The following is a 25,588-nucleotide window of genomic DNA, read 5'->3' as shown; positions in this document are numbered from 1 at the left end:
AGTTCCCTTCAGATAGTATATGGAGGATTTTAGTTGGGGATCCCGGTTTCGAGTCCCGGTCGGGGCACACATTTTCAGCTGTCCCCATCGAGGTATATCAACAACACCTGTCGGCAGCTGAGGTTTTCAATTAATTACCATTCATTTTGATCTTGTACATGCTTCAGTATATCTTCCTATTGTTGAACTCCTTCGAAATCGTGCAGTCCCCGATATATTGTTTGTATCGCTCTAGCGATAGCGCTGCAGATATGGGTACTTGTATCTTGGAAAATTTAAATGTATTCATGGCTGTCTGAGGAGTTCTTTTGTTTTAGTTTCTATGGAAATTCTTAGTAGCCCATAGTTAGCTGTTAATTGTAACAGTCTTTGTTCTATGGGCTGAATATTGGTTAGCTGGTATAGATCTCCACTGCTGGTTCTAGGACTAGTTCTTACGACTATCCGTGGTATTCTCCGTCCTGTACTACAATTTTTTGGCGTGTTTGCTTTTGATGTTTGCCCCGTACTCCAAAGTTGGTCGTATGAAGCTACAATATGTGTACATTAGTGCGGGCGTCGTCGTTCCATTGAATTTCCCTTTCATTAATTTGAGAAATACTAATCGTTCCATTGCCTTCGATATCATTTAATATCACCTTGTCTGTAGGTCAAGGTGGAGTCGAATATTAATTCATGAGACTTTACCGTACCTTTTGGTACTACTTGCTTCCCCCGCAATTGCTGTGATTGCTGCTATGATGGATTTCTGTAACAGTAATCGGCCTCTGATTCGTGGTCGTGCTGCATGAGATCCTGACGATATCTGCAACGGAGTGTGATTTCAGAAAGTGACGATTTGCAGGGTGAGCAGGGCTCAAATGCCATTCCGATCATCCTGATTTAAGTTCCCTGAGGTTTCCTCACAATAAATCCTTGTGAAAACTGGGTTCGTTTTCTCAGACTGTGGTTGATTTCCTGTTATTTGCCTGTCCAAACTTAACTTTTGGTCTCTGTCTCTAATAATGACGGCGCCGACGGAAAATTAGACCGTAAAATTCCTTCACTAAATATGCAGTTATTATCTTTAATGCAGTCGGAGCTGATGGTCTGCAAACCGAAGTTTCGCGGGATCCAATTGCAGTAGAATCACAGAATATACCCGTTTGCGTTTAACCTCACCTTTTCCTCTCACTGTGTGATTGGACGCCAGGAACGCCATTTGGTTCTGATACCACGCCAAACAGTAGGTCCTCTTTCCTCAGCATGATTTCTGAGGTACCTTAGGGACGCTCTGTTCGCCGAAGTGGCGTTGCGATTGAAAGACTTGCAGAAGCTCGTTGAGCCAAAGTGAATTATTATTATTATTATTACTTTATAATAAGCCTCAACCAACTTCAGCGCAGCTCTGCAAGTCTGGAGATATCCGATGTTGACAGTTACTGCTTATCTTCTCAAGTTTCGACACCTAGATATGTTTATTAGCAGCAAGCGACGACAGTATGTAGAGGTATAGCAGAGATAGAGCTTATTCTCCGTCCTCAGTAAGAATCATTTTTTTCTTAGATCATTTCTAGAATGAAAAGTGACCTGAAAGGAAATCGTGTTGCTGATTTTACTGAGGTGAAAAAAAGGCGGGAGCGCTATGTAGCATCACAAAAGATGAATTTAAACAATGTTTTCAAAATGAAATAAAAGAGTAGACAGGTGTATGTATGCAAGTGGAGAGTACTTTGAAGGGGATTCAAGGTTTGTCCTTAAAATGTGAATACATAAGTTCAAAAAAATAAGTTTCGTTTCTTTTGGGTACCCCTTCGTATACCACTGTTTTTATCATTGAAAGTGTGGGTGACGGATAGTCATGTTTGAGGGGAATGGGGACAGGGGGGGGGGGGAGGGAGAAGCATACACTCTTAACACCTTCCCTAGAACCGAATTGTTGTAGCACATTACTCCATACAACAAAATAGGTCTCACAGTGAGGGACTACACAGTTATCACGAGATATAGAGCCGCCGTTCAGATGTGACGAGGTTAGGCACATAATGGTAGTTAACGGACGGAAGCGAGCCTCACCCAGCGCAGGTTTTCGAGCCCGGCGGTGGTGAGCGGGTGCACTTCGTGCAGCTGGCCGTTGAAGGCGCACAGGAACTGCTCCAGCTGCGTCAGGGAGGAGAGCGCGCGTGGGCCCAGCCTGCGCAGGCGCGGCATGGCGCTCAGCGCCAGACTGCGCAGGCGCGGCCACTCCCCCAGCAGGCTATCGTCGTCCAGTTGCTCCAGCTGCGTCGCCGACAGGTTCAGCTCCTCCAGCGTCGCGTCTGTGACAACATGCAACCGTTAGGGGATGCCTGCATGAGTAGCCGACTGAAAAATGCAGACTTTGTGAAGCACCCTGTAGTTGCTTCTCGTGACGTAGTGGAGTAGATAGCGTGGGGAATCACCTCTTCAGTCTGCAGATCTATAGAGGAGGAAATTCCGTCTTCACAATCCGGCAGCCTACCTTCCCTCCTGCTTCTACCATGCCCCCTGGCCCCTACACCCTGTTGCACCCCCAGAACACCATTTGTCATTCAATACGGTTCTACTGCACCTACACTCATGCTCATAAATTAAGGATAATTGCAGAATGTAGTCCCACACAACGTGACACTAAACAAAACTGGCGCTAATAACATAGGCACGTAGGGAACACACACGACACAGATCTGTAAGTCCACGGTATTGCTGAAGTTCAGAAAACGGGCCCGAAACACATGTGCTACCAAACGCAGCTGTTTCCTGCGCATGTACCCCGACATCAATATGGGATATGGTCACCATACACACGTACACAGGCCACACAACGGGTTGGCCTACTCTGGATCAGGTGGTCGAGCAGCTGGTGGGGTATAGCCTCCTATTCTTGCACCAGTGCCTGTCGGAGCTCCTGAACTGTCCTAGGGGTTTGAAGACGTGCAGCGATACGTCGACCGAGAGCATCCCAGACGTGCTCGATGGGGTTTAGGTCTGGAGAACAGGCAGACCACTCCATTCGCCTAATATCTTCTATTTCAAGGTACTCCTCCACGATGGCAGCTCGATGGGGCCGTGAGTTATCATCCATCAGGAGGAAGGTAGGACCCACTGCACCCCGCGGACATACTGGTGCAAAATGATGTCGCGATACACCTAACTGTTACAGTTACTCTGTGAAAGGCATGCAGAGGTGTATGTGCACCAATCATAATCCCACCCCACACCATCAAACTACGACCTTCATATATGTCCCTTTCAAGGACATTAAGGGGTTGGTATATGGTTCCTGGTTCACGCCAGATGAAAACCCGGCGAGAATCACTGTTCAGACTATACCTGGACTCGTCCGTCAACATAATCTGGGACCACTGTTCCAATGACCACGTACTGTGTTCTTCACACCAGGCTTTACGGGCTCTCCTGTGACCAGGGGTCAATGGAATGCACCTTGACCGTCTCCGGGGGAATAAACCATGTCTGTTCAGTCGTCTGTAGACTGTGCGTCTGGAGACAACTGTTACAGTGGCTGCGGTAAGGTGCTGAGCAAGGCTACCTGCAGTACTCCGTGGCCGTCTGCGGGCACAGATGGTGAGATATCGGCCTTCTTGTGGTGTTTTACACTGTGGACGTCCCGTACTGTAGTGCGTGGACACGTTTCCTGTCTGCTGGAATCGTTGCCATAATCTTGAGATCACACTTTGTGGCACACGGAGGGCCCGTGCTGTGACCTGCTGTGTTTGACCAGCCTCCAGTTGCCCTAGTATTCTACCCCTGATAACGTCATAAATATGTGCTCTTTGAGCCATTTTCAACACACAGTCACCATTATAACGTCTGAAAACGTCTGCACACTCACTCGCTGCTCCGTACTCTGACATGCACCAACACACCTCTGCGTATGTGGACTGCTGCCAACGCCACCGTGCGACGACCGCAGGTCAAATGCACCGCATGGTCATACCCCGAAGTGATTTAAATCCGCAAACCGCCCACCAGAGCGTTGTTTCACCTTGTATCAGCATTTATCCTTAATTTATGAGCATGAGTGTAGAAGTGGTGCTCACATTCAATGTGTGTTCTTATCCCATTCATTTAACAGTAAACATTAATTTTATACCATTGCAACATTATTATTTTTAATAATCGGCGATTTTTCCAGGCCCTGCAACACGGAAAATATTACTCGTAGAGCAAAAAATGAATAGGACTTTTTTCTAGGCATTTTAATATAGTTAATTTTTTGTACTGGGAAATATTTCCGCTAGAACCCGCGGTTTTCGAGTTATTAAAGAAAAACAGAAAAAAGTGACCTTTACATCCCCTCCCTACCCAATGCTCACACACTGCAGGTCAAAATTTTAGTATGTTACTTATGACACTGCCTCGCACCACTGCACAAAAATCATCCTACCTCTGCACAAAACTTTGCGACTACACTATTTTTCCCTCAATTTTCCTTCGTTGACTGTACTAATACGTGTATCAAAAATACTGTAGCCACTCTGTGGCGCCATAGCCGTATTCAACAATACGGCTACATGTAGCAAGTAAATAATTCATTTTCGGCTGCGTTATTCTCCTTTATTTCCCCATTGTGCGTACATGTTTCGACTACCACATCTATATCCAACCTGCATAAAATGAATCAAATTAATTTTTAAACGAGGGGCGTTTGTAAAGTCCGTGAAAAGTCCGAGAGATGGTACCACCGGCGCGTATCGAGTCATGTTTAGTTAGTAGCATCTTTGAAAAGAACGCACATGAAGTTTAAGCCATATTGGTCTATTTCTTTGTGTTTGGCATTCGTGTGAATCAAGGAAGTCGAGTGATTGTCAAAAAATAGACGAAAAAGAATTTCGTGTGGTGATTAAACATTACTGTATGATAGGTTACGACTCCAGAAATCATTGCTAAAATCCATGATATGGTATGGATGACAGAACAAAAAAGGTTCAAGTGGCTCTGAGCACTATGGGACTTAACAGCTGAGGTCATCAGTCCCCTAGAACATAGAACTACTTAAACCTAACTAACCTAAGGACATCACACACATCCATGCCCGAGGCAGGATTCGAACCTGCGACCGTAGCTGTCGCTCGGTTCTGGACCGAAGCGCCTAGAACCACTCGGCCACTGCGGCCGGCGATGACAGAACAGGTAAGGTGCGTGAGATTGCTAGTGCTGTGGGCATCTCGAATGAATGGGTACATAATATTTTGCATAAACATTTGGGCATGAGAAAGCTATCCGCAAGATGGGTTCCGTGATCGCTCGCACTTGACCAGAAACGGAATTGTGTGAAGTGTTGCAATGATGGATTGTAGCTGTTCAGGAAGAATCTGCAGGACTGTAAGTGTCGTTTCGTCACTGTGGATGAAACATGGATACATTACTATACTCCTGAGACCAAACAACAATCTAAACAATGGGTTACCAAGGGAGAATCTGCACCAAAAAAAGGCGACTGTCTTTTGGGATTCGCAAGGAATAATCCTCATCGACTATTTGGAAAAGGGTAAAACTATTACAGGTGCATATTATTCATCGTCATTGGACCGTTTGACAACCGAGCTGCAAGAAAAACGCCGGCGATTGGACCGCAAAATAGTCCTTTTCCATCACGACAATGCACCAGCACACACCTCAGCATTTGTGGTCGCAAAATTAATGGAAATAGGATTCCAACGCGTTTCACATCCCCCTATTCTCCAGACTTGGCTCCCTCGGACTACTATTTGTTCCCCAATTTGAAGAAATGGCTGGTGGGACAAAGATTTTATTCAAATGATGAGCTGATAGCAGCAACTAATAGCTACTTAGCAGACTTGGACAATTCCCATTATTTGGAAGGGACCAACAAAATAGAACAACGTTGGAGAAAGTGTATAAGTCCAAAAGGAGACTATGTCAAAAAATAAAAAAGGTTTACCCCAAACAAGTAAGTAGTTTTTATTTTTGCACGGACTTTTCAAACGCCCCTCGTATGTAGATCAATTAACATAACGTTCATTCGGTGCGTTCAGTAACAACAATTTCCTTAAATTGCTTAAACAGTGATACAGGACAGTGCGCCTTCGGGCTGGATACTCATTGGAGTAGAAATGTCTTTAGTGATGAGTCCCGCTTCGAACTGAAACCCTGATGCGCGGCGAAGACGTGTCTGATGACGCTCCAGACAACGGTGGGAGACCAACCTGAATGTCGCCCGCCGTGATGCCCGGCAACCACCATTGATGGTCCGGGGTGGCATTTCATTTCATAGCACGACGTCTTTGGTTCTCATCTACAGCACCTTTACAGCACAGCGGTACGTCCACGATATTCTACGCCCGTTGTTGTCCTTCGTGGTAAGCCACCCTGTGCTTACATTTCAGCAAGATAACGTCCTTCCGCACTCGACCACAGTTGCTATTGCTTGTCCTCGTGCTTGCCAAAAACCTTACCTCGGCCAGCAAGGTCCTTGTATCTCTCCACTACTGAGAATGTTTGGTGCATTATGGGTGGACCATCCAACATGCTCGGGATTTTGACGATCTAAAGCGCCAATTGGACAGCCTTTGGTACGAAATCCCTCAGGAGGACATCCAACAATTCTTATTAATCATTGTGAAGCTGAATAACTGCTTGTAACATGGCCAGAGACAGCCAAACGCGTTATTGACTTGCTCAATTTCTGAAGTTTTTTCTGTTGAATAAATCATCCAATTTTTTTCTGAAATTGTAATAACTTGTCTGTCTGTACATCTACCGATTAGGATAATTCCTTCTTGGTGCATGTTTTTGGTCGATTTTCCCATGTACCAAAAGGTGAGACTCTTTGTATTTAGACGTATTTTTGCTTCAGCGTTTAACATGAGTTAAGAGTAGACAATTGAGTTAATAGAGGTATTAGAGCCGTCTCTCAGGTTCAGTTACTTCAGTTTTGATAGTAAAATGTATCAACAAACTGAAGGGCTTGCTATGGGTAGTAGTCTGCCGAGCATAACGGACGAGCCAGCCGCTGTGACCGAGCGGTTCTAGGCGCTTCAGTCCGCAACAGCGCTGCTGTTGAAGTCACAGGTTAGAACCCTGCCTCGGGCATGGATGTGTGTGCTGTTCTTAGGTTAGTTAGGTTTAAGTAGTTCTAAGTTCTAGGGGACTGATCACCTCAGATATTAAGTCCCATTGTGCTTAGAGCCATTTGAACCAAAACGGACGAAATCTTGATCAATAATTTTGAAAATAGTTTATTCACTCAGCACACAGAGATTAAGAAAGAAATAGTGTATTATTGATAGTTGTGTCGACGATATGGTCATACTGTAATAAGTACTCGCGGTTCTAGGCGCGCAGTCCGGAACCGTGCGACTGCTACGGTTGCAGGTTCGAATCCTGCCTCGGGCATGGATGTGTGTGATGTCCTTAGGTTAGTTAGGTTTAAGTAGTTCTAAGTTCTAGGGGACTTATGACCACAGCAGTTGAGTCCCATAGTGCTCAGAGCCATTTTTTTGTAATAAGTACTGTAGAGGAATTAATGGCGCCTACGAAGAAGCTGAATGTATATTACCCTAAAAACGTATTTACGTAGGAAACAGAGAAACGTGTGTGAACGTCCTTATCGTTCGAAAATCTGCGATTACTACGGATCAGTTCCTCGGTTGTCTGGACATATTCGTCTGTAGTCGATGTCGAGGGCCTTCCTCCCCGATAAGCATCAGCTACGTCTATGCGGCCTTGGTAAAACTGCTTGCACCATTCCACTGTGGCTGGACGCGACATTGCACTTGGTCCACATACCACGAGAATTTCACGGTGAATCTGTCTGCAAATTTAAAGTTTTGCTAAAAAGAACTGTACTATCCCACGTACTTCAGCTTTGGAAGACGTTTACAGTTACCGCATCATTTCATTCGCACACTGTTATGCACATGTTTGCCCTTCCGCACTAGAACTGCCTCTCCAGGAAACCCGGAATATACTCTCGTCTGAGGATGCGCCACTGTTGCTGCGCAATTGTCTTAGCGTGGGACAGCATATGTAACTTATTTTCTCAAGTCTTTTCGTATGAGGAGTCTGATATACCGTATTTTACGGACTATAAGACGCACATTTTTCTTCGAAAAATTGCCTCCAAAATTCAGGTGCGTCTTATACTCGAAATTAATACAAAAATGTCCAGTATTTGATTTCAAATTCCCGCCAGTCTTCAAATGGCCATATATTCGACGCCGTGGGAAACCTGTCTCTACCTGCCAATATTGGATTCGACTGGCAGCAGCCATGCAATGATGCGACGAACACGAGTCGCGGTGATTCACAAGCTTGCTAACAATGTCTGCCCCCGTCCTCCCACCACAAACCCAGAACACTGTCTAGCCTGCGACGCGTCATTGCAGTCTACGGTGCCAGTGAGCTTGAGCTGAAAGTGATCTGTGTTATCGCTAAAAGTACAATATTTTTGTCAGTAGCTAGTTTCGTAATGGAAAAAATAAAAGGTATTCATATAATGCAGGCTATAAATTGAAACTAAGAGCATATGCAGAAGAACATGGAAAAAACCATTCGCGATTGGCGGGCTAATAAAGAAGAACTGAAAAAATGAGGAAAACTAAATGTGCAAATAGAGGATTGGACATAAAATGGCCAAAACTGGAAGATGGCGTTTTGAAATGGACTCTAGGACACCGCCACAATGGTACTGGAATTAATACAAAAACGATTCAAATACACGCTCGTAAACTAGCATTACAGGGAAAATTAAAAGTCTTTAACGGTGGAGTTTATTGGTGTAGCAGGTTCATGAAGCGGACCAAAGCCAAAATATCTCAGAAAACGCCACAAGAGTATGAAGAGAAAATATTATCTTTCCATCGCTTTATTATTCAACATCGGAAGAAAACCAGTGTGGGACTAAGCCAAATTGCTAATATGGACGAAACTCCTCTGACATCTGATGTGTCAAGTAACAGAACTGTTGCCATGAAATGTGCTAAAGCTGTAAGTATAAAAACAAGGGGACATGAAAAGATGCACTACACGGTTGTCTTTTCATGTTGTTCTGACGCTACTAAACTTAATCCAATGATCAATTTCAGTCGCAAAACAATGTCAAAACCTTCTGAAACACCGTCATGTGTTGTTGTTCACGTACATGACGAGGACTCGATGGACGAGACTGATATTAAATTATGGATTAACAGAGTGTGGGGAGAAGGAAAGGTGCTTTATTGAAGAAGCATCTGTTTGTGCTAGATCAGTTTAGTAGTCATTTAAAAAATTCTGTGAAAGAGAAGTTGAGGGAGGGAAATACATAGCTTGCTTTTATTCCGGGAGGACTTACTTCACGACATCAAGTTCTTCAAAATGGCTCTGAGCACTATGGGACTTAACATCTATGGTCATCAGTCCCCTAGAACTTAGAACTACTTAAACCTAACTAACCTAAGGACAGCACACAACACCCAGTCATCACGAGGCAGAGAAAATCCCTGACCCCGCCGGGAATCGAACCCGGGAACCCGGGCGTGGGAAGCGAGAACGCTACCGCACGACCACGAGCTGCGGACATCAAGTTCTTGATGTCTCGAAAAATAAACCATTTAAAGTGTATATGAGAGAGGAATGGGACGAATGTATGATAGATCAAACCCAACATGAATTCACCCAGAAGGGAGCTTTATTACGACCTACAATCAAGCAAGTGTATCAGTGGATAAAACAATCGTGGCCTAGAGTGAGAGAAGACATTATTGTTAAATCTTTCAAGAAGTGCGGCATAAATAAAGTACTCGGCGGCATTGAAGACTATCATAGATATGATGAGGACAACCATGATGACGAAAAGGCAAAAAAAAAAAGAAGAAGAAGAAAGTTCAGATGACGATTTTCAGAGATTTTAAAGGTCAGTTCAGTTTTATAAACTAAAATTTTGTTAGCCTGGCTTTGCAATCTAATAACAAAAATGGTAAAAATGTGTCTTTTTCTAAAAAACTGCTTGAAAATTAAGATGCGTCACACAATCTGAAGCGTCTTGTAGTTCGTAAAATGCCATATTAAAACAAGTAGCAATGACACACGAACATAAAAATACATAAGAAGTTAATTTAACCGGACAAGCATGTATCTGATAAACGAGAAACTCAGAGAAATAAATGCATTGTATTATCGAGTTGCAACATATTTGCAATAAGATTCCACATTGATTCAGGAAATATTTATTTTATTATAAATCGTGTCACGCACCATAAAAGTTTACTAATTTGGTAATTAATTTCGGTCAAAGATGACCGTCTTCAGACCTGAGTCATTGAACATATATAGGGTTACAATTATTGTCATAATTTCTGAACGGTTTGCGCTAGGACGTCTAAACTGCACGATTGGCCGCTGTGCATGATGGGAATTAGTATGTGATGTGTCGGCAGCGGGGCCAACACCTTGTAGATCGAAGTGGCTGAAAGTGCACGCTAAACTAACGCAGACGGGCGTGAAGTACTGGAACATGAGACTTATTAATGAATAAGAAGAAAAGTACGTAGCTGGAATAATATACTTAACTTTATTCTCTTGTTGGAATACATCTCTTGAATAGTAGTAAGCTATAAGCACTGATACAAATGGCGCCTTGCTAGGTAGTAGCTATGGAATAAGCTGAAGGCTATTCTATCAGTCTCTCGGCAAATGAGAGGAAGACTTGGTAGGTCTGGTCGCAAGCTATGTCGTCCGTACAACTGGGGCGAGGTCTAGTCCGTGTATTGTGACCTGCCATGTGGTGGCGCTAGGATTGCGATTACACAGTGGCGACACGCGGGTCCGACATGTACTACAGGACCGCGGCCGATTTAAGTTACCACCTAGCAAGTGTGGTGTCTAGCGGTGACACCACAGTATGCACGGTTCGGTTTAGTGACAAAGCCTACTTCCGTTTGGATGAGTTTGTCAATAAGCAAAATCGGCACATTTGGGGGACTGAGAATCCGAATTTCGCGATCGAGTAGCCTCTTCACTCTCAAAGGGTGACTGTGCTGTGCAATGTCCACTCACTGAATATTCCTTGATGGACGTGAAGGTGTTGAAAGATTATTTCATCCACATTATCCAAAGTGACCCTGATTTCGAGAAGATGTGGTTCACGCAAGACTGGGCTCGACCCCATCGAAGAAGGAGAGTGATCTCCCAGAGGAGCACTTTGAGGACCGCATTCTTTCTCTGGGGTACCCAGAGGCCACTGGGATGGGCCTAGATTGGTCGCCATATTCTCCGGATCTGAACACGTGCGACTCCTTTTTGTGAGGCTGTACTACAGACAAGGTGTACAGCAATAGCCTCAAAACCATTGTTGAGCTGAAAACAGCTATTCAGGAGCATCGACAGCATCGATGATCTGACAATTCAGCGGGCCATGAAGAATTTCGCTATTCGTCTGTGCCGCATCATCGCCATTGATGACAGGCATATCGAACATGTCATAACCTAAATCCGAATATCTGTAGTGACTTTTACATATTTACTAAAGTGTGTGCACGCCGTAGTTTGTAACTAATTTACGTTTTTTTTTTTCATACAGTTCAATAATTTGACACCCTGTAGATGGTGCAGTCACACTCGCACAGAAAATTCTGTACCATGGACATCTATATGTTGGCGGTTTAAAGACAAGATGTAAACTGGATTAAGTCAGGTTTGAAGATGTTGACCGAAATTAATTATCTGATTAAGAAACTTCTGTGGCCCTGACTAGATTTATAATAAACTAAATCATTGCGTTAACTTAATTGACCTTTCCCCAAGATGAAAACTAGAATAGTTTTTGTAGTGGACTGACAAGGCAGCCAGTCCACAGAGACGGGTAGCCGAAAGGGCACACGTACACACACGCCGACTGGCGCGAAGTCTGGAACAGGATACGTGATGAATGTGATAAAGAAAAGAACGTAGCTACTAGAACACTTAACTTTTATATCGTCCTTTGGTATACAGCATTCTTGATGATACAAGTGAGACTCTTTAGATTCATGAAGTAACTAATGGCGCCTTGCTAGGTCGTAGCCATGGACTTAGCTGAAGGCTATTCTAACTGTCTCTCGGCAAATGAGAGAAAGGCTTCGTACGTGTAGTCGCTAGCAATGTCGTCCGTACAACTGGGCGAGTGCTAGTAAGTCTCTCGAGACCTGCCGTGTGGTGGCGCTCGATCTGCGATCCTGACAGTGGCGACACGCGGGTCCGACATGTACTAATGGACCGCGGCCGATTTAAGCTACCACCTAGCAAGTGTGGTGTCTGGCGGTGACACCACAGTTTTCTTTATTGGTAATGAACTTTGAGATGAAATACGGCGTAACGAAAGAGTGTTCATAACAAATACACGAAGTCGGACGTATAAGATAAAATGTGTCTCTTGTTCTAAATTTTATGTACGCCGAACGGAAAGATCTTTCGATGCCTGTTTTAGAGAACATTGTAACACAAGCAGTAATAAGACACTTCTTGATTTAGAAACTGCGGGCATAAAGTAGGACGCATGATTAACATCTAGATATGTCAGTACGTTCCTAAATGAAGCTGTCTGGAACAGCTTCCAATTTTTTAAAATAGCCAGATCAGCTGTTTAATGAACAAAGCAATTTCCGTAACTAAGCCTTACTTGAAATATTTTAGGATCTGTTAAGTCCTACCTCTTATTTCTTACTTTGTTGTGGTTCTTTTATTGCCATCTATACCGATTTAAAAGTCATTCCATACTACTGACTGTTTTGTGTACACTTGTGGTCATCGGTGACCCGTTCGTCACTCACGGACTACGTCTGTGGCCGCTACCTTACCTGACTAGTTGTTTTGTAATTTGTTTACTACGAGTTTTCACTTTGAGAAGGCCATATCTAACAATCAAACTTATATTTGAATTTTTTAATTCTATATTTGTGATTTAAAAACTGCTAGCTTTATGCTATTCCGTAATTAACTGTAGCCATTACTTCCAACAATCAGAGAGTAGTTATATGTTTACCTTGTGGTCCTCACCCGACATATTCAGCTATATTAGACGAGTTACTACGTAAAGCATTAATGTGCGTCGAGCATTGAATAGAGGTTAGTCTGATTTTATAATTTAGTTTATTCGCATTTTACTGCCCCCATTTTTATTTACTCTCTAAACGGATTGTCTGTCGATGACTTGTTAAGAAGTAGAAACCGGTTATGGACCATGTTCCGTCCCTGAGGCCGATAAATAGAATAAAACATTTACGTTTACAAGACAATTACTCTGTTCGCATGAGGCAGCATGTCCAATTGCGTAAGTATTAGTTTGCTTTCTTCTTTACATAGTCCTTGGCTGAGCAAACAACACCAGCTAACTTCAGAAGCGTGCGGGGCTTTGTTGAGTCAAGAATAAGCGAACGGCAGTGTTCAAAAGCGATGTCTGACTCCCGTAGTAAAATGAAGCAGTGTGTCAATGCGCGACAGGTGCAGCTGTAGTGCGCTAGGGAGCTAGTAGTTTACTTCTGGAGTGATAAGCGTAGTGCATGCAATATTGGACGTTGTCCACCGATCGGAAACTCCATCGGCGGAAAAAGCGGCCTGGTTACTGCACAGCAAGGTTGGTTGGTTTTAGATATACCTGTAGTTGTAAGACGGAGGGAAACGAAAGAAATCAATTCAACATCTTACTCTTGTAATGCTGTGGAGCCAACACTCCACAACTGCCCGCATTTCATTTAACCATATTGATTTGTGAATTTGGATTTTTAAAATTTAATTAAGACAATAATTCACAAGGGGCTTTGGTTCGTAGCTTCTGCGGCAATCTTACTAGTGCTCGCAGTCATTGCATGCTACACGTGAATGGGTTATAGTATGCACACTAAATTTTCTCTCCTTCAACTGTTTACGGAAGCAGTGAGCTTGCTTAGCGATAACTCCCAGCTATAGCATTTTTACGCAAGTCTGAATCGAATAAATAAGTCATATGACGAGAACGAAAGCTTTAATTACATGTTTCCCGGTGTTAATTTTTAAGCGTTAAACTTGGATGGCCTTGTAATAATTGTTCACATATTACATCCTAACCACACCATTGTAAGACTATTGTGCATGTCAAGGGAAACTGAATGAATAAATATTAGGGAAGCCAGTGTTCATATGGAACACTTTTATATTTGCCAGCAAGAGTTAAGTTATACTCCCCTTCCTTTCTGCCCTCCTGTGATATTTTTGATAGACGATATGCAGTTTTGTGTTATTTGTCGAATTTTTTCTAGCCCATAATAAGTAAAAGTCGATGGTAGTCTTCCGGTACTGTTGTTTTGTGTTGGATATGAAAGCATATGGCACAATTTAATTTTCAATTCTTATAAAATATTTTTAAAAAACTGTAACGTTCGTGATTGCAGACGGTGTTTTTTATTCAGTACTGTCTGCGCCGTGGCGTTTTCAGAGCGTAGCTGTAATGTTCCTCAGAGCTCCACCATTATCCAGGTGGCAGAACAATGTCAGAAGTACAGTGCAGCGATTCTAAATAAGCCGTGGGAACTTCCTTATACATGCGAACTGTCTTCAGACGATGTTCGACCATCTGAACTGAGACAGATGCCAGCAATGAGGTGGAGTCAAAGACGGAAAAGTGACGCATATAATTTTGTCGGGACATATTATTGAATTCATGACGTGCACATGAGTATTCGTGTTAATTAGAAAGGACTTGCCCTAAAGTGGAACATCGTTGTTAAAAAAAATAGCTTTTCTCTAAGCTTAATTTCACTCTAATGTCACCAGTTACCTAGCACACACATAATTCGAAATAACCTCTGATCAAGAAACAGGTTCATTACTGCAAATTACCTTCCCCCCCTCCTTCCCCATCTTCACCCCTAGGATATGAATACATATTATGATCTAAGGCTAAATCCGTACTCAGTACGTAGAACATAGACTTTTAATTGTATCATACTTTTGTTCCTGCTCTCTAATCTCTCGAACGCAGAGTTACAGCGATATTAACCATCTGTTATTTTTTTTTATTTCATCTTCACCGTATCTACGGGACTAATTTTCAAGGTTCTGGCAACCTGTAACTGGAGAAGTGCTGTTCTTGAGTGACTGTGAAGATGACGAATGTGGTGACTATTTTTAATAATCTGCGATTTTTCCAGCCCCAGCAACACGGAAAAAAAATGAATAGGACCTTTTTCTAGGCATTTTAATATAGTTTATTTTTGTACTAGGAAATATTTACACTATTTTCCCTTAATTTTCCTTCGCTGACTGGACTAATACGAGTATCAAAAATACTGCAACCACTCTGGGGGGGGTGGGGTGTCATAGCCGTATTGTTGATACATGTAGCAAGTAAATAATTCATTTTCGGCTGCGTTATTCTCCTTTATTACCCCATTGTGCGTGACATGTTTCGAATACCACACCTATAAAATGGCTCTGAGCACTATGGGACTTAACATCTGAGGTCATCATTCCCCTAGAACTTAGAACTACTTAAACCTAACTAACCTAAGGACAACACACACATCCATGCACGAGGCAGGATTCAAACATCCGACCGTTGCGATCGCGCGGTTCCAAACTGAAGGGTCCAGAATAGCCCGGCCACACCGGCCGGCTAAGTGCGTAAACAGTACCGTCTGCAGTAATTCGGTTAATGTTGGGAGCTTTAAAAATAAAATTGTTTTCTCTAAATATCTTGGTGTACTGTATTACTAAAATGCCAGTAATCAATAACTCTTTGGCGCATTGGTTTCGACAATTTGCAGTTCTTAACATGCTTGTTTCAGATCTGAATATTTGTTATTGCTGCTCACTATACAGTGACAATATTTGCACCCTGGAAAGTGTTTACCAAAACTATCCTCTGTTTTAACAATCCAGTCTTTAAGAGTTCATCTTACAAGGGGAGGCCGCCAATTGTGAAATTCAGATTCGATTCATACTGCGCATAATAAAAGCTCATGGCCAGAGGTGTAATGTGGCAAAGCACCAAGATGCACTTCTCAGCCGTTGTCGAGAAAATGGACAGTTAAAAGAAACCGCTGCCGTGAAGTACTCTCTAGGATTAATAATTTTCTACAGCGTCTTAGCGCAGCGGTAAGCAGTCGGGTTCGTAATCCGAAGGTCGCCGGATCGAATCTCGCGCCATACAACCTTTTTTTTAGTATTTGTTTTTTGTAATTCAAATGTGTGTATACACACACACACACACACACATATATATATATATATATATATATATATATATATATATATATATATATATATATATATATAATTCCCGGCAATCTGTTGCAACAATTATGCATATAATAAGTTGTTGAAAGTCGTTTGTCGTGGAAAAACTGGCGACTTCGAACATCATTATGTTTTCCGCAAACAAAGTTGTATTTCATAAATGTTATTAATTGTCCTCATAATGTTAACCACATATAGTTAACGGAAGACGTAAAAACTATATTCCGAAACGAATACGTATAGCGTAAGTCAAACGTTCGAATTAGAATAGAGACCCCACGAACGCAAATTTGCTGTGGCAGGTATGAAATATAAACTCCGTTACTCGCTCGTTACACTTGAAGGACAGATGTTGAATGGGCCGAAACGAGCCGCCGCATAACAGCGTAGTTGCCTGCTAACTTCGAAAGAAGGTAGATGCGGTCCCTAGCGCAACTTCTAACATCGTCGAAAATCAGTGCGGACGTGAGAGCTTCGCTACACCCTGTTAAACAAACGGAAAAATGGAGGCGGTACAATTGGAGAGCGATCCGCCTTCACCAACGTGCATAAGCAATTCATTAATATATATATATATATATATATATATATATATATATATGAATTACAAAAAACTAATAATAAAAAATTTGCATGGCCCGAGATTCGATCCGGCGACCTTCGGATTACGAACCCGAGCGCTTACCGCTGCGCAACGACGCTGTAGAAAATTATTACTCGTAGAGAGTATTTCACCGTAGCGGTTTCTTTTAACTGTCGATTTTCTCGACAATGGTTGAGAAGTGCATCTTAGTGCTTTGCCACATTTCACCTCTTGCCATGAGCTTTTATTATGCGCAGTGTGAATGGAATCTGAATTTCACAATTGGCGGCCTCCCATTGTTAGAGCTCTCATTGAGAAACGTGCGCTTTAATCAGACATTAGGCATTTTTAACAGATAACGCAGCTAAGACACGAAAAATTGTAAGCTGTGGCTTCACTATGTTCTGTTTAAAGACGTGAGTACTGAACGCTTGTACGATTGTTGCTCGGTTAGAGTACTATCGCACAAGTCGGCTCGATCATGAAATTGGCGACAGGCTATTTGCACTCAGCAGTGTTGCAAATGAACAAATTAACTGCGTCCTTGTATCTACTACAAAACTGAACACTGCACTATCATGAGAATCCTTAAAATTTAACAGTATTTTACGTTGAAAGTGCAGCTGAAGGCGGAATTTTCAGTAAGGAAGAACGCAGTTGCCGTTAAGTTCGTCAGCCGGTAAAGAAAATTTCCCCTTTCAGCATGATCTTGAATCGGTAGGTCTGACGGAAAATCGGTTAAATTGGCAGCATAGTTTGCCTATTGGCTTCCATCTAGGGATCTTCGGTCAAGGTTTGTTCAGTGATTTTCTAGCGTCTATCCGGCTGGAATTGTCAAAAGACTCGCCGACCTTTGTTGGTGTAGCACTGCAGCCGAGCCCGTTGCTGTAATGGGAAAATCTGAGGACCTAGATGTAGTTCTTATTGTACTAGTTCAGTGAGCTACTTCAAGTGAACCAGTTGGTTCACTATTAATATTGAAGGACAAATAAATAAGAGCACTTAGAAAACGCTTAAACTGTTAAATCAGAAAGCAAAATTAGTCTACAAAAACTTAATGATTCTTACGAACAAACACAGTGTGCGTGTTTTTATACTGCGCTCTCACTAATCCTTGTTATTATCACGTGTAATTTCTGACGTGGTAGGTAAAGAGTACGAAGTGAAAGCACCATGTTGTGAGAGCTGAGCAAGACATTCTTTCCCCGCACCGCCTATCACTCTGCGGAGGTTAACAGTAACGTCGTTTCCAGTGAGTTATTGGTGTTTCATAAGCCACTAATTGCTAACACGCCTAAAAGAAACTGCAAGTTCACTAAAGAATTACAAGAAAAGTATTCCCTTTTTGCACGTAACAGGGACGAATTTGAACGTGAGTGTAGAGCCTAGAATATAATTTTAGACATGTTAGTTGCAATGAATTCTACGACTCTCTGAACTATGATAAACCGTTGAGAAGCATACGCTGTGCAGGAAAGTATTCTTGAGCTACGGTTAACCAGGAGAAAATGGCAGGAAACAATGGCATACTTACTATAATTGTTTCTAAATATAAAAATGTAAAACTAGAGAATATCTACTGGTTTTTCATGTTTCCATTACCTGCGAGCCCCATAGTTCTGATCCATACTTGTCAGTAGAAATCGGAAGACTTCGTGCAATGTGTAGCTGTTGCTAGTCTGTGCGACATGAGGGATGTACTCAGGATCAAGGGAGGAGAGGGCGGAAAAGGAGTCAGAGCAACTAAGTGAACTGTCGTAAAGGTTTAGGTCTTCCGATCAGAAGCTTTTCGCACCGTTAACCGTTACGAGTTCAGCTAAGGATGGGAAAAACCGGTACCTGCATTTTTCTTAAAACCGATATTTTTCAGTATTTGTTTGGTCCGTGTTGTAACAGGTGTTTTATTTTTTTATTACCAACCGAGTAAAAACTGAAATATCGATTAGCCATGACAGCAGTGGAAATTTTTTTTCATTTTCTAGTAAACATTTCTTAGAGAACAGTAATTTTATTTGTAAAATTTGCATGGGTTTGAAATATTGCGTTATTATAGAAAATGGGAGACGCGATCAGTGCTAGTTTAGTAACACTACCGATAGAAACGAGCAACAAACACATGGCAGAACAGCTGGTAAAGCGGTGATGAGATGTGTTCCTCTTGCTGCGTCTCGGTGCTTAAGGTAGGCCTAAGCGTGCACGTGGAGGATACAGAACTTGCCGCAGTTGGTCTGTACCGTGATTTCTCGCTGCCGTCGCCGGACATCCATTGTATTGCTAAATGGCACCGACCGCTACGGAGTGTCGTAGCAATGTAGTACAATGCTTGATTTGATTTAAAATATTAAACGTTTGACTGCCATGTCTATGAAGTAATAAGTGAAGGAAATTACGTTAACAGTAATAAAAGCCCAACACTAATTCGTTCGCCGGCCGGAGTGGCCGTGCGGTTCTGGGCGCTACAGTCTGGAACCGAGCGACCGCTACGGTCGCAGGTTCGAATCCTGCCTCGGGCATGGATGTGTGTGTGATGTCCTTAGGTTAGTTAGGTTTAATTAGTTCTAAGTTCTAGGCGACTGATGACCTCAGACGTTAAGTCGCATAGTGCTCAGAGCCATTTGAACCACTAATTCGTTCATAGTACACAGTAGAAATAGAAAGCAGCTGATATACTACCTATGTCTACGTAACATGCTTTTACCTGCTTGTAGGCCTTGAAAACTGACAAATTAACACGAAAAACAGAGTTCTTAAATATCTGTTCTCAACGTTTAGCACTGTCCATTCGTAATACCCAAATAGTGGTATTCTTAAATATCTGTTCTCAACGTTTAGCACTGTCCATTCGTAATACCCAAATAGTGGTATGGTTCCCGATTACAGCATAATTTTTGAGCAGAGATTAAAAAAAAATTGTAATCGTGTAGGCCTTGAAAGCTGACAAATTAACACGAAAAACAGAGTTCTTAAATATCTGTTCTCAACGTTTAGCACTGTCCATTCGTAATACCCAAATAGTGGTATGGTTCCCGATTACAGCATAATTTTTGAGCAGAGATTAAAAAAAAATTGTAATCAATTAGAGAATACTGATTGTTTTTTTTAGTATTCAAACACGTACCACTTTTCGGGAAAAGCAGCGAACGGTGGACGACTAATTTTCTTTTATTTGCCTACTTAATGTATGTTTGTTGACATTGAGAGAATCAAATTTTTTCAGTTTTTGTCCGATTCTACGTTTATCACAGGAAGTTATAGGAATAAAAAACCGAAAATCGATTATTTCAGAAACCGGTTTTTTTGAGCGGCTTTAACAGTCATGTTAAAATAGCATGGTGAAAAACACGATGTAGACGAAAACTGGTTGTTTCAGCGATAACTGCCATCCTTAGTCCAGTATTTGGAACGCTTAGGCCCTGGGAGAGGCCTGTACTCATTACCACGGAAGGAGAGCTTCTTTCATGGGCATCCTAACTTCCTGTGGGTAGAGGAAGCTAGAAGGGAAGATCGCTCTGAACAGTTTCTTTCCCGAAGCAGTTCATTTGATCTAGTTCGTTAATGAACTTGCACATCCCTAGTCATTACCTTTGTGGTTGTCCCCATTTTAATGCAGCGATCGTTCACTGCATCACGGATTGGCGTGATCCGTTTATCTTTAGGCTTTTTTCTTTATTGATAAGACTGGCGTCCTGCCTGTGAATGGCATTCCCGAACAAAGGAACGTGGTAGCTCTTCTCCACGGCGAGAACATGTGCTCGTGGGTCGATTTTATATCCCGTTTGGTCTCACAAAGCACGTGCTTCGCCACGACCTATTTCTCCATCTCAACCAGACTCCAATACCGTTTTTAAATAAGTTACATAAAACTGCAACCAGCCACTTTTTTGAATAATTGTCTGATTCCATGAATCGGTTAAATTCTGGGGCTTCCGTCATCTGAAGACGAACATGAAAAGGTTCGAAAACCGATTTTTTGAATAAAACAGGTTCGAAAACCAGTTTATGGAATAAAACATAATTATTCAAAAAGTTACTATTTGCAGTTTTATGTCACTTATTGACATTCAATTGTCACGGGTTCTAAAATACCCGTAATGGATATACTTAATACAGTGTGTGTTCGATGGTCTTGGTGTTAATGTTCGAATGGCCGGACAATCAGCGCCAGGCAAGCCATTTAAATCCATAAACGTGACAATAGCTTGATGAAGAAACCCTCAAGAGAAACGGATCCTGAATTCCCTTGCTGTAGCGAACAAATTTTGCTGGTAACAGGGGGAGAACCACACCTATAATGACCTTGAAAGTCCCCCTGAAGTTGGCGCAGCAAGTATAATTGTAGTCTAGAACCACAGGCTCGACGCCACTCTTCCGCCTGCAAAAGAAGGTGACTCTTTGACAATGCCAGCCACTCGTGCAGGAGAAATGTCAGGAAAAAATCATTAAACATAATGCCAGCCGAACGTCTTTATAAAGTAAACACGCAATACGTCAACAAGTCACAACGGAAGCTTCAATAATCTGCAGATTACTGCCCCTATTTCAGACAAAATTTTCTTTTTTTTCCATGGCCTATATATGTGCCGTAAAATTTTTGTGTTGCTTTTCTTAAAAAAAAAGCCTTGCATTAGAAAAATGAAACAATGATATACTTCATTGTTTGAAACATCGTGGCACACTTTCCCATGCTTTGTGGTGTTCTGTTTTATTCGATTACCTTGAATTGTCACATTTCAGTGAAAAGTTTTGCCATGTATTGTCATCAGAATCCAGTAACATTTTTGAGAAGTATCTTCCTACTAACTTTTCTGCAGTACGCAACACCGATGACTGCTCGATGACCTAGCCACCTATATTTAGTTCTACCTCATATATTGGAGTTTTATTAATAAAAATTGTGGTCATATCGTATTTTTTTATTTCAATCAACTGGTTTCCCTGTTGTGAACAGCCGCGTATCCGCCACGCCCTCCCCCAATCTATTTATACTCACCAGCAGTTCAACCGGAGTACATTACTGTATATGAATGACACATCTCCACTTCTCAGAATGAACATTCCGTACCTTTGATCATTTTAGTGCTTTTGTGAAACGGACTGGGTTCGCCGAAATACTCGCCCCCAGAGTTTTTTTCCCCATTTTCCACAAGGTGCACTCAACTATTCTTTAGCATATTTCTTCTTATCCTCTGCAAGACACAGTTCATTATTTTGTATGTGAATTGAATTTTCATGCTTCCCGGTGTTCCCCAAAGTTAATAGTCCTTTCTTAGTCATACTCCTATACATAACTTTAATAACTGAAATAATTCTCAAGATGTTCTTATCCCTCCTGTCTCAAGTTGTCTGTAGGAAGTGGATTATAGTTACGGCCAAGTGGTGTGATCCAAAACCAATGGATAATGCAGACAATCCATTATCCTGAAAGGGTTACATAGCTCGTTTAAAATAGTTGTGTATTAGGCGATAGTCACCTTCCTGCACGCTGTGGGACCTGCCTTGCCTGGTAAAGTTTCGCAAGTACCTGTACTCTACTGACAAAAACGGCAACAAAGTTAGCGGGTGGAGAATTTGTAAGACGTGTGTTTGGCTCCTACAACTCGACTCGCAAATACGTCGATTAGAAAGTTATTTTAATCGTATTGTAGTAGCGTTATATGGCTTTCATATCAACGCACACATGAAAAAATAAGAAATACAAATTCTTAGGACTGCTATTAATACCGACATGTAGACCTACGTTCGAGTTAGTAATTCATTATATTTGTATAGGATATCTCAATCATTTTGCCAAGAAAATTGGGAATCTTTGTTTCATAACCATTTCCGCCTTTGCGTGAATAGTAGTTATTTAGCCGCATGTGTGCAGAGTTTAGTTCCGAAGCTCATTTAGTGCCAGAAGAAGTAGTTCATGCACTCAGTTGTGAACAGCTCAGTGTTAGTATATTCTTCTAATTTGCAGTAATTTTACGTGAAAAACATCTTTCGCGTGCTGATAAATAAAATAAAACAATTAATATATAGCATACCGAAGGCGATTTTCTTGTAAACTACAGTCTATATAAAAGTATTGCGAAAATGGCCACAACAAGGAACTTATGTATTTTAACTTCTATAAATTTTTAAGAATACAATAAATTAACAAATCCACGTTTTTCTCCTCCTTTCGGATACCATGAACATACCTTATTCCAGAGAAGCAACTGTAGTTGCAGTTATGAACAAATGCGATACAGGTACAAGCTTTCTGTTAGTGTAAAAATGACAATTTGCCCTAGAAGGAAGTGAACGCACTTTGAACAGGTATGATCTGCATAATGTATCAAATTAATGAAACTGTTGGTTCATGAGTAGTGCGCTATGACAAGACGAAATAAAAGTATGCTCCAGGTGAGGCTCGAACTCACAACCCCGGCATTGCTCACGACCACTGTCTTATAAGTACCGTGCGCTAACCGATTGCGCCACTGGAGCTACGGGCTCAGCGTTTCCTCAAACTGGTTAAAGTCAAACAGTGACGTGCGTGACAGATCAGTTGTTCATTGAATTACTATTATGTCGTTTTTCCTTCGTTCTTACAAGTTAATTGTTTAATTACAGTCTACAAAATGTTGTATCCCCACCCTCAACGCTGTGATATGTTACGATCGTTAGTTGCCTGATAGAGAAAGAGCTTCGCAGAAAGTGAAGCCGCCATCTTGTGTGCGAGCATCACTGCTCGTGCGTGAAGTCAGACCCAACCTATGCATTTCATGTTGAGTGAGTAATGAAACCAGCGAAGAGCAAAAATACAAGCATGCTATGTAGAAATACAAGTATGCTAATATTCGTGGATAGGGTAATACGGGTAGATGACACACTTAGCTAATGTGGCCCTGTGGCGCAATGGATAACGCGTCTGACTACGGATCAGAAGATTCCAGGTTCGAATCCTGGCAGGGTCGATTATTTTTATGGCACGGAGGTATAAGATTTTATGTAGGATACCCATAAATTTTAATCTCTAGATGTATTTTTCATGAAATTAATGAAGACTTTTTTTCTAATTTCAACTTTTACTTCTGTGGATTGGTCGGATTGTTCTTTGAATAAAAAGTGGAACTTCGTGCATTCTTTTTTGAACTCCTAAAGAATATAAATTTGTATTGAGACAGAAAGCTGCAGTCACCTGCGTGGTAGTTTAGTGACACATCTACATAGGAAATACTGTGCGAGGAACCTGAGCCCTGAAGTTGAAATTTTTATTAACAATCACAAAAGAATCTGCACTGTAGTGGGTACATCATTTCATAAATTTGGCTCTTCTATCCACAGAGCATAGAAGTAAACAGTGGCTTTCGGGAATGTTTGAGACAGTAGTTGAGCTTTGTATGCTTCTGTCACTTTGTATCGACATTATCCAGCTTTAAAGTGTGTGTGTGTGTGTGTGTGTGTGTGTGTGTGTGTTTGGGGGGGGGGGGGGATAAAGGGAATAAAAAAATTTTCCAGCTGTTTCCTCAATATTCAGAAATGAAAGAAAAATTGGTTAGAGCAATCAGGAGGGAGAACTGCAAAACCATCGAATCACAATCCTATTTGCAGTGCCCATTTAAGAGAAGATTGACGATTATCGTTTTCGAAGACGTTTGAGGAAGGATGCCGGTCCATCGATAGTTTCAGGACTTCTACCACATTTACAGCTATCAACATCCAAGGGCGCCCATGCTATAGTTTGTAGGGGCTAGGGGGTGGAGTCCAAATCTCGGAGTACGGAGTTCAAATGGTTCAGATGGCTTTAAGCACTATGGGACTTAACATCTGAGGTCATCAGTCCCCTAGACTTAGAACTACTTAAACCTAACTAACCTAAGGATATCACACACATCCATGCCCGAGGAAGGATTCGAACCTGCGACCGTAGCGGTCGCGCGGTTCCAGACTGTAGCGCCTAGAACCGCTCGGCCACCCACGCCGGCTATGCGCTGACATTTCAGTGTTTGCAGCATCCATCAAATATGAACATCAAAGTCGCCCCAATCACTCGCGATGGTACGTCATGGAATTTTTCTTCTTTTGAAAGGCTTAATTGTGATTTGAAAGACCCGAAACAACTGTTGACACATTTAACAACTGAATCTCACCATGTAAGGCTTCTTCAAGAGGGCGGTTTGTACCAGATCCGGATAACAGCCGTGTAGGCTTACTCTTCACATACTAAAGTTAGTGCAAAATTCTTTGCATGACAACGAAAACGTAATGGACTCGAATGGCAGAGCGACCGACTGGAATTTTTTTTCAAAAATTATTGCAACTGCAAGAAATCGAAAAAATCGAATTAAAAAAGAACATGTATGGTTGAAGAATCAAAAAGAGGAACTTAAGTCGGCAGCTCAACTGTTAAGTAGAAGCGTTGTGGATGCTTTAAAGTATTGTAAAGTAAAGAACACAACCGCGTTCGAAGACGATGACGTACAATCGAATCCACTACAATTTTTAATAACTTATTTGACATTCTGAACTCAAGAAGCATTAGAGAAAGATGTTTGAAACAAGCCAGCAACGAAAGTAACAAAGCTGAGGCTTTTCTCACGTTTGAGAAGGCAGAAAATTACATCCAATGCCTGAAAGAGAACTGGCAGATTTGAGCGCAGTGGCTCCCGGAAACATGGTTTAATGGATATTCTTGTTGGTATGAGTAGTGTACGCAATATGTGAGAGACGTAACAACATTACAAATTACTGAAGTACATACCCATGTGTAAGAGAAGACAGTTATTTAAAACGACTGTTCCGTTAAATCGGGAGGAGAGGAGTGAACTA

General features: G+C 41.9%; 1 protein-coding gene and 2 non-coding genes across 3 annotated transcripts in view; 1 reads left to right on the top strand and 2 right to left on the bottom strand.

Annotated features, from left to right (window-relative positions):
* Positions 1 to 25,588, bottom strand: part of LOC126203380 (chondroadherin-like protein) — a 219,421-nt gene that overhangs the window by 42,550 nt on the left and 151,283 nt on the right. The window contains exon 6 of the mRNA XM_049937677.1: positions 2,056 to 2,297. Within this exon, the coding sequence (XP_049793634.1) occupies positions 2,056 to 2,297 (242 nt within the window). The remainder of the gene's footprint in view (positions 1 to 2,055; positions 2,298 to 25,588) is intronic.
* Positions 23,172 to 23,263, bottom strand: Trnai-uau (transfer RNA isoleucine (anticodon UAU)). Its single transcript is given in 2 exon segments — positions 23,172 to 23,207; positions 23,226 to 23,263. It is a non-coding gene; the product is annotated as a tRNA-Ile (tRNA).
* Trnar-acg (transfer RNA arginine (anticodon ACG)) lies at positions 23,661 to 23,733 on the top strand. The gene has a single exon. It is a non-coding gene; the product is annotated as a tRNA-Arg (tRNA).

This window comes from Schistocerca nitens, chromosome 9, assembly GCF_023898315.1.
Source record: "Schistocerca nitens isolate TAMUIC-IGC-003100 chromosome 9, iqSchNite1.1, whole genome shotgun sequence".
Lineage (NCBI taxonomy): Eukaryota > Metazoa > Arthropoda > Insecta > Orthoptera > Acrididae > Schistocerca > Schistocerca nitens.
This window is presented reverse-complemented; position numbering and strand designations above follow the sequence as displayed.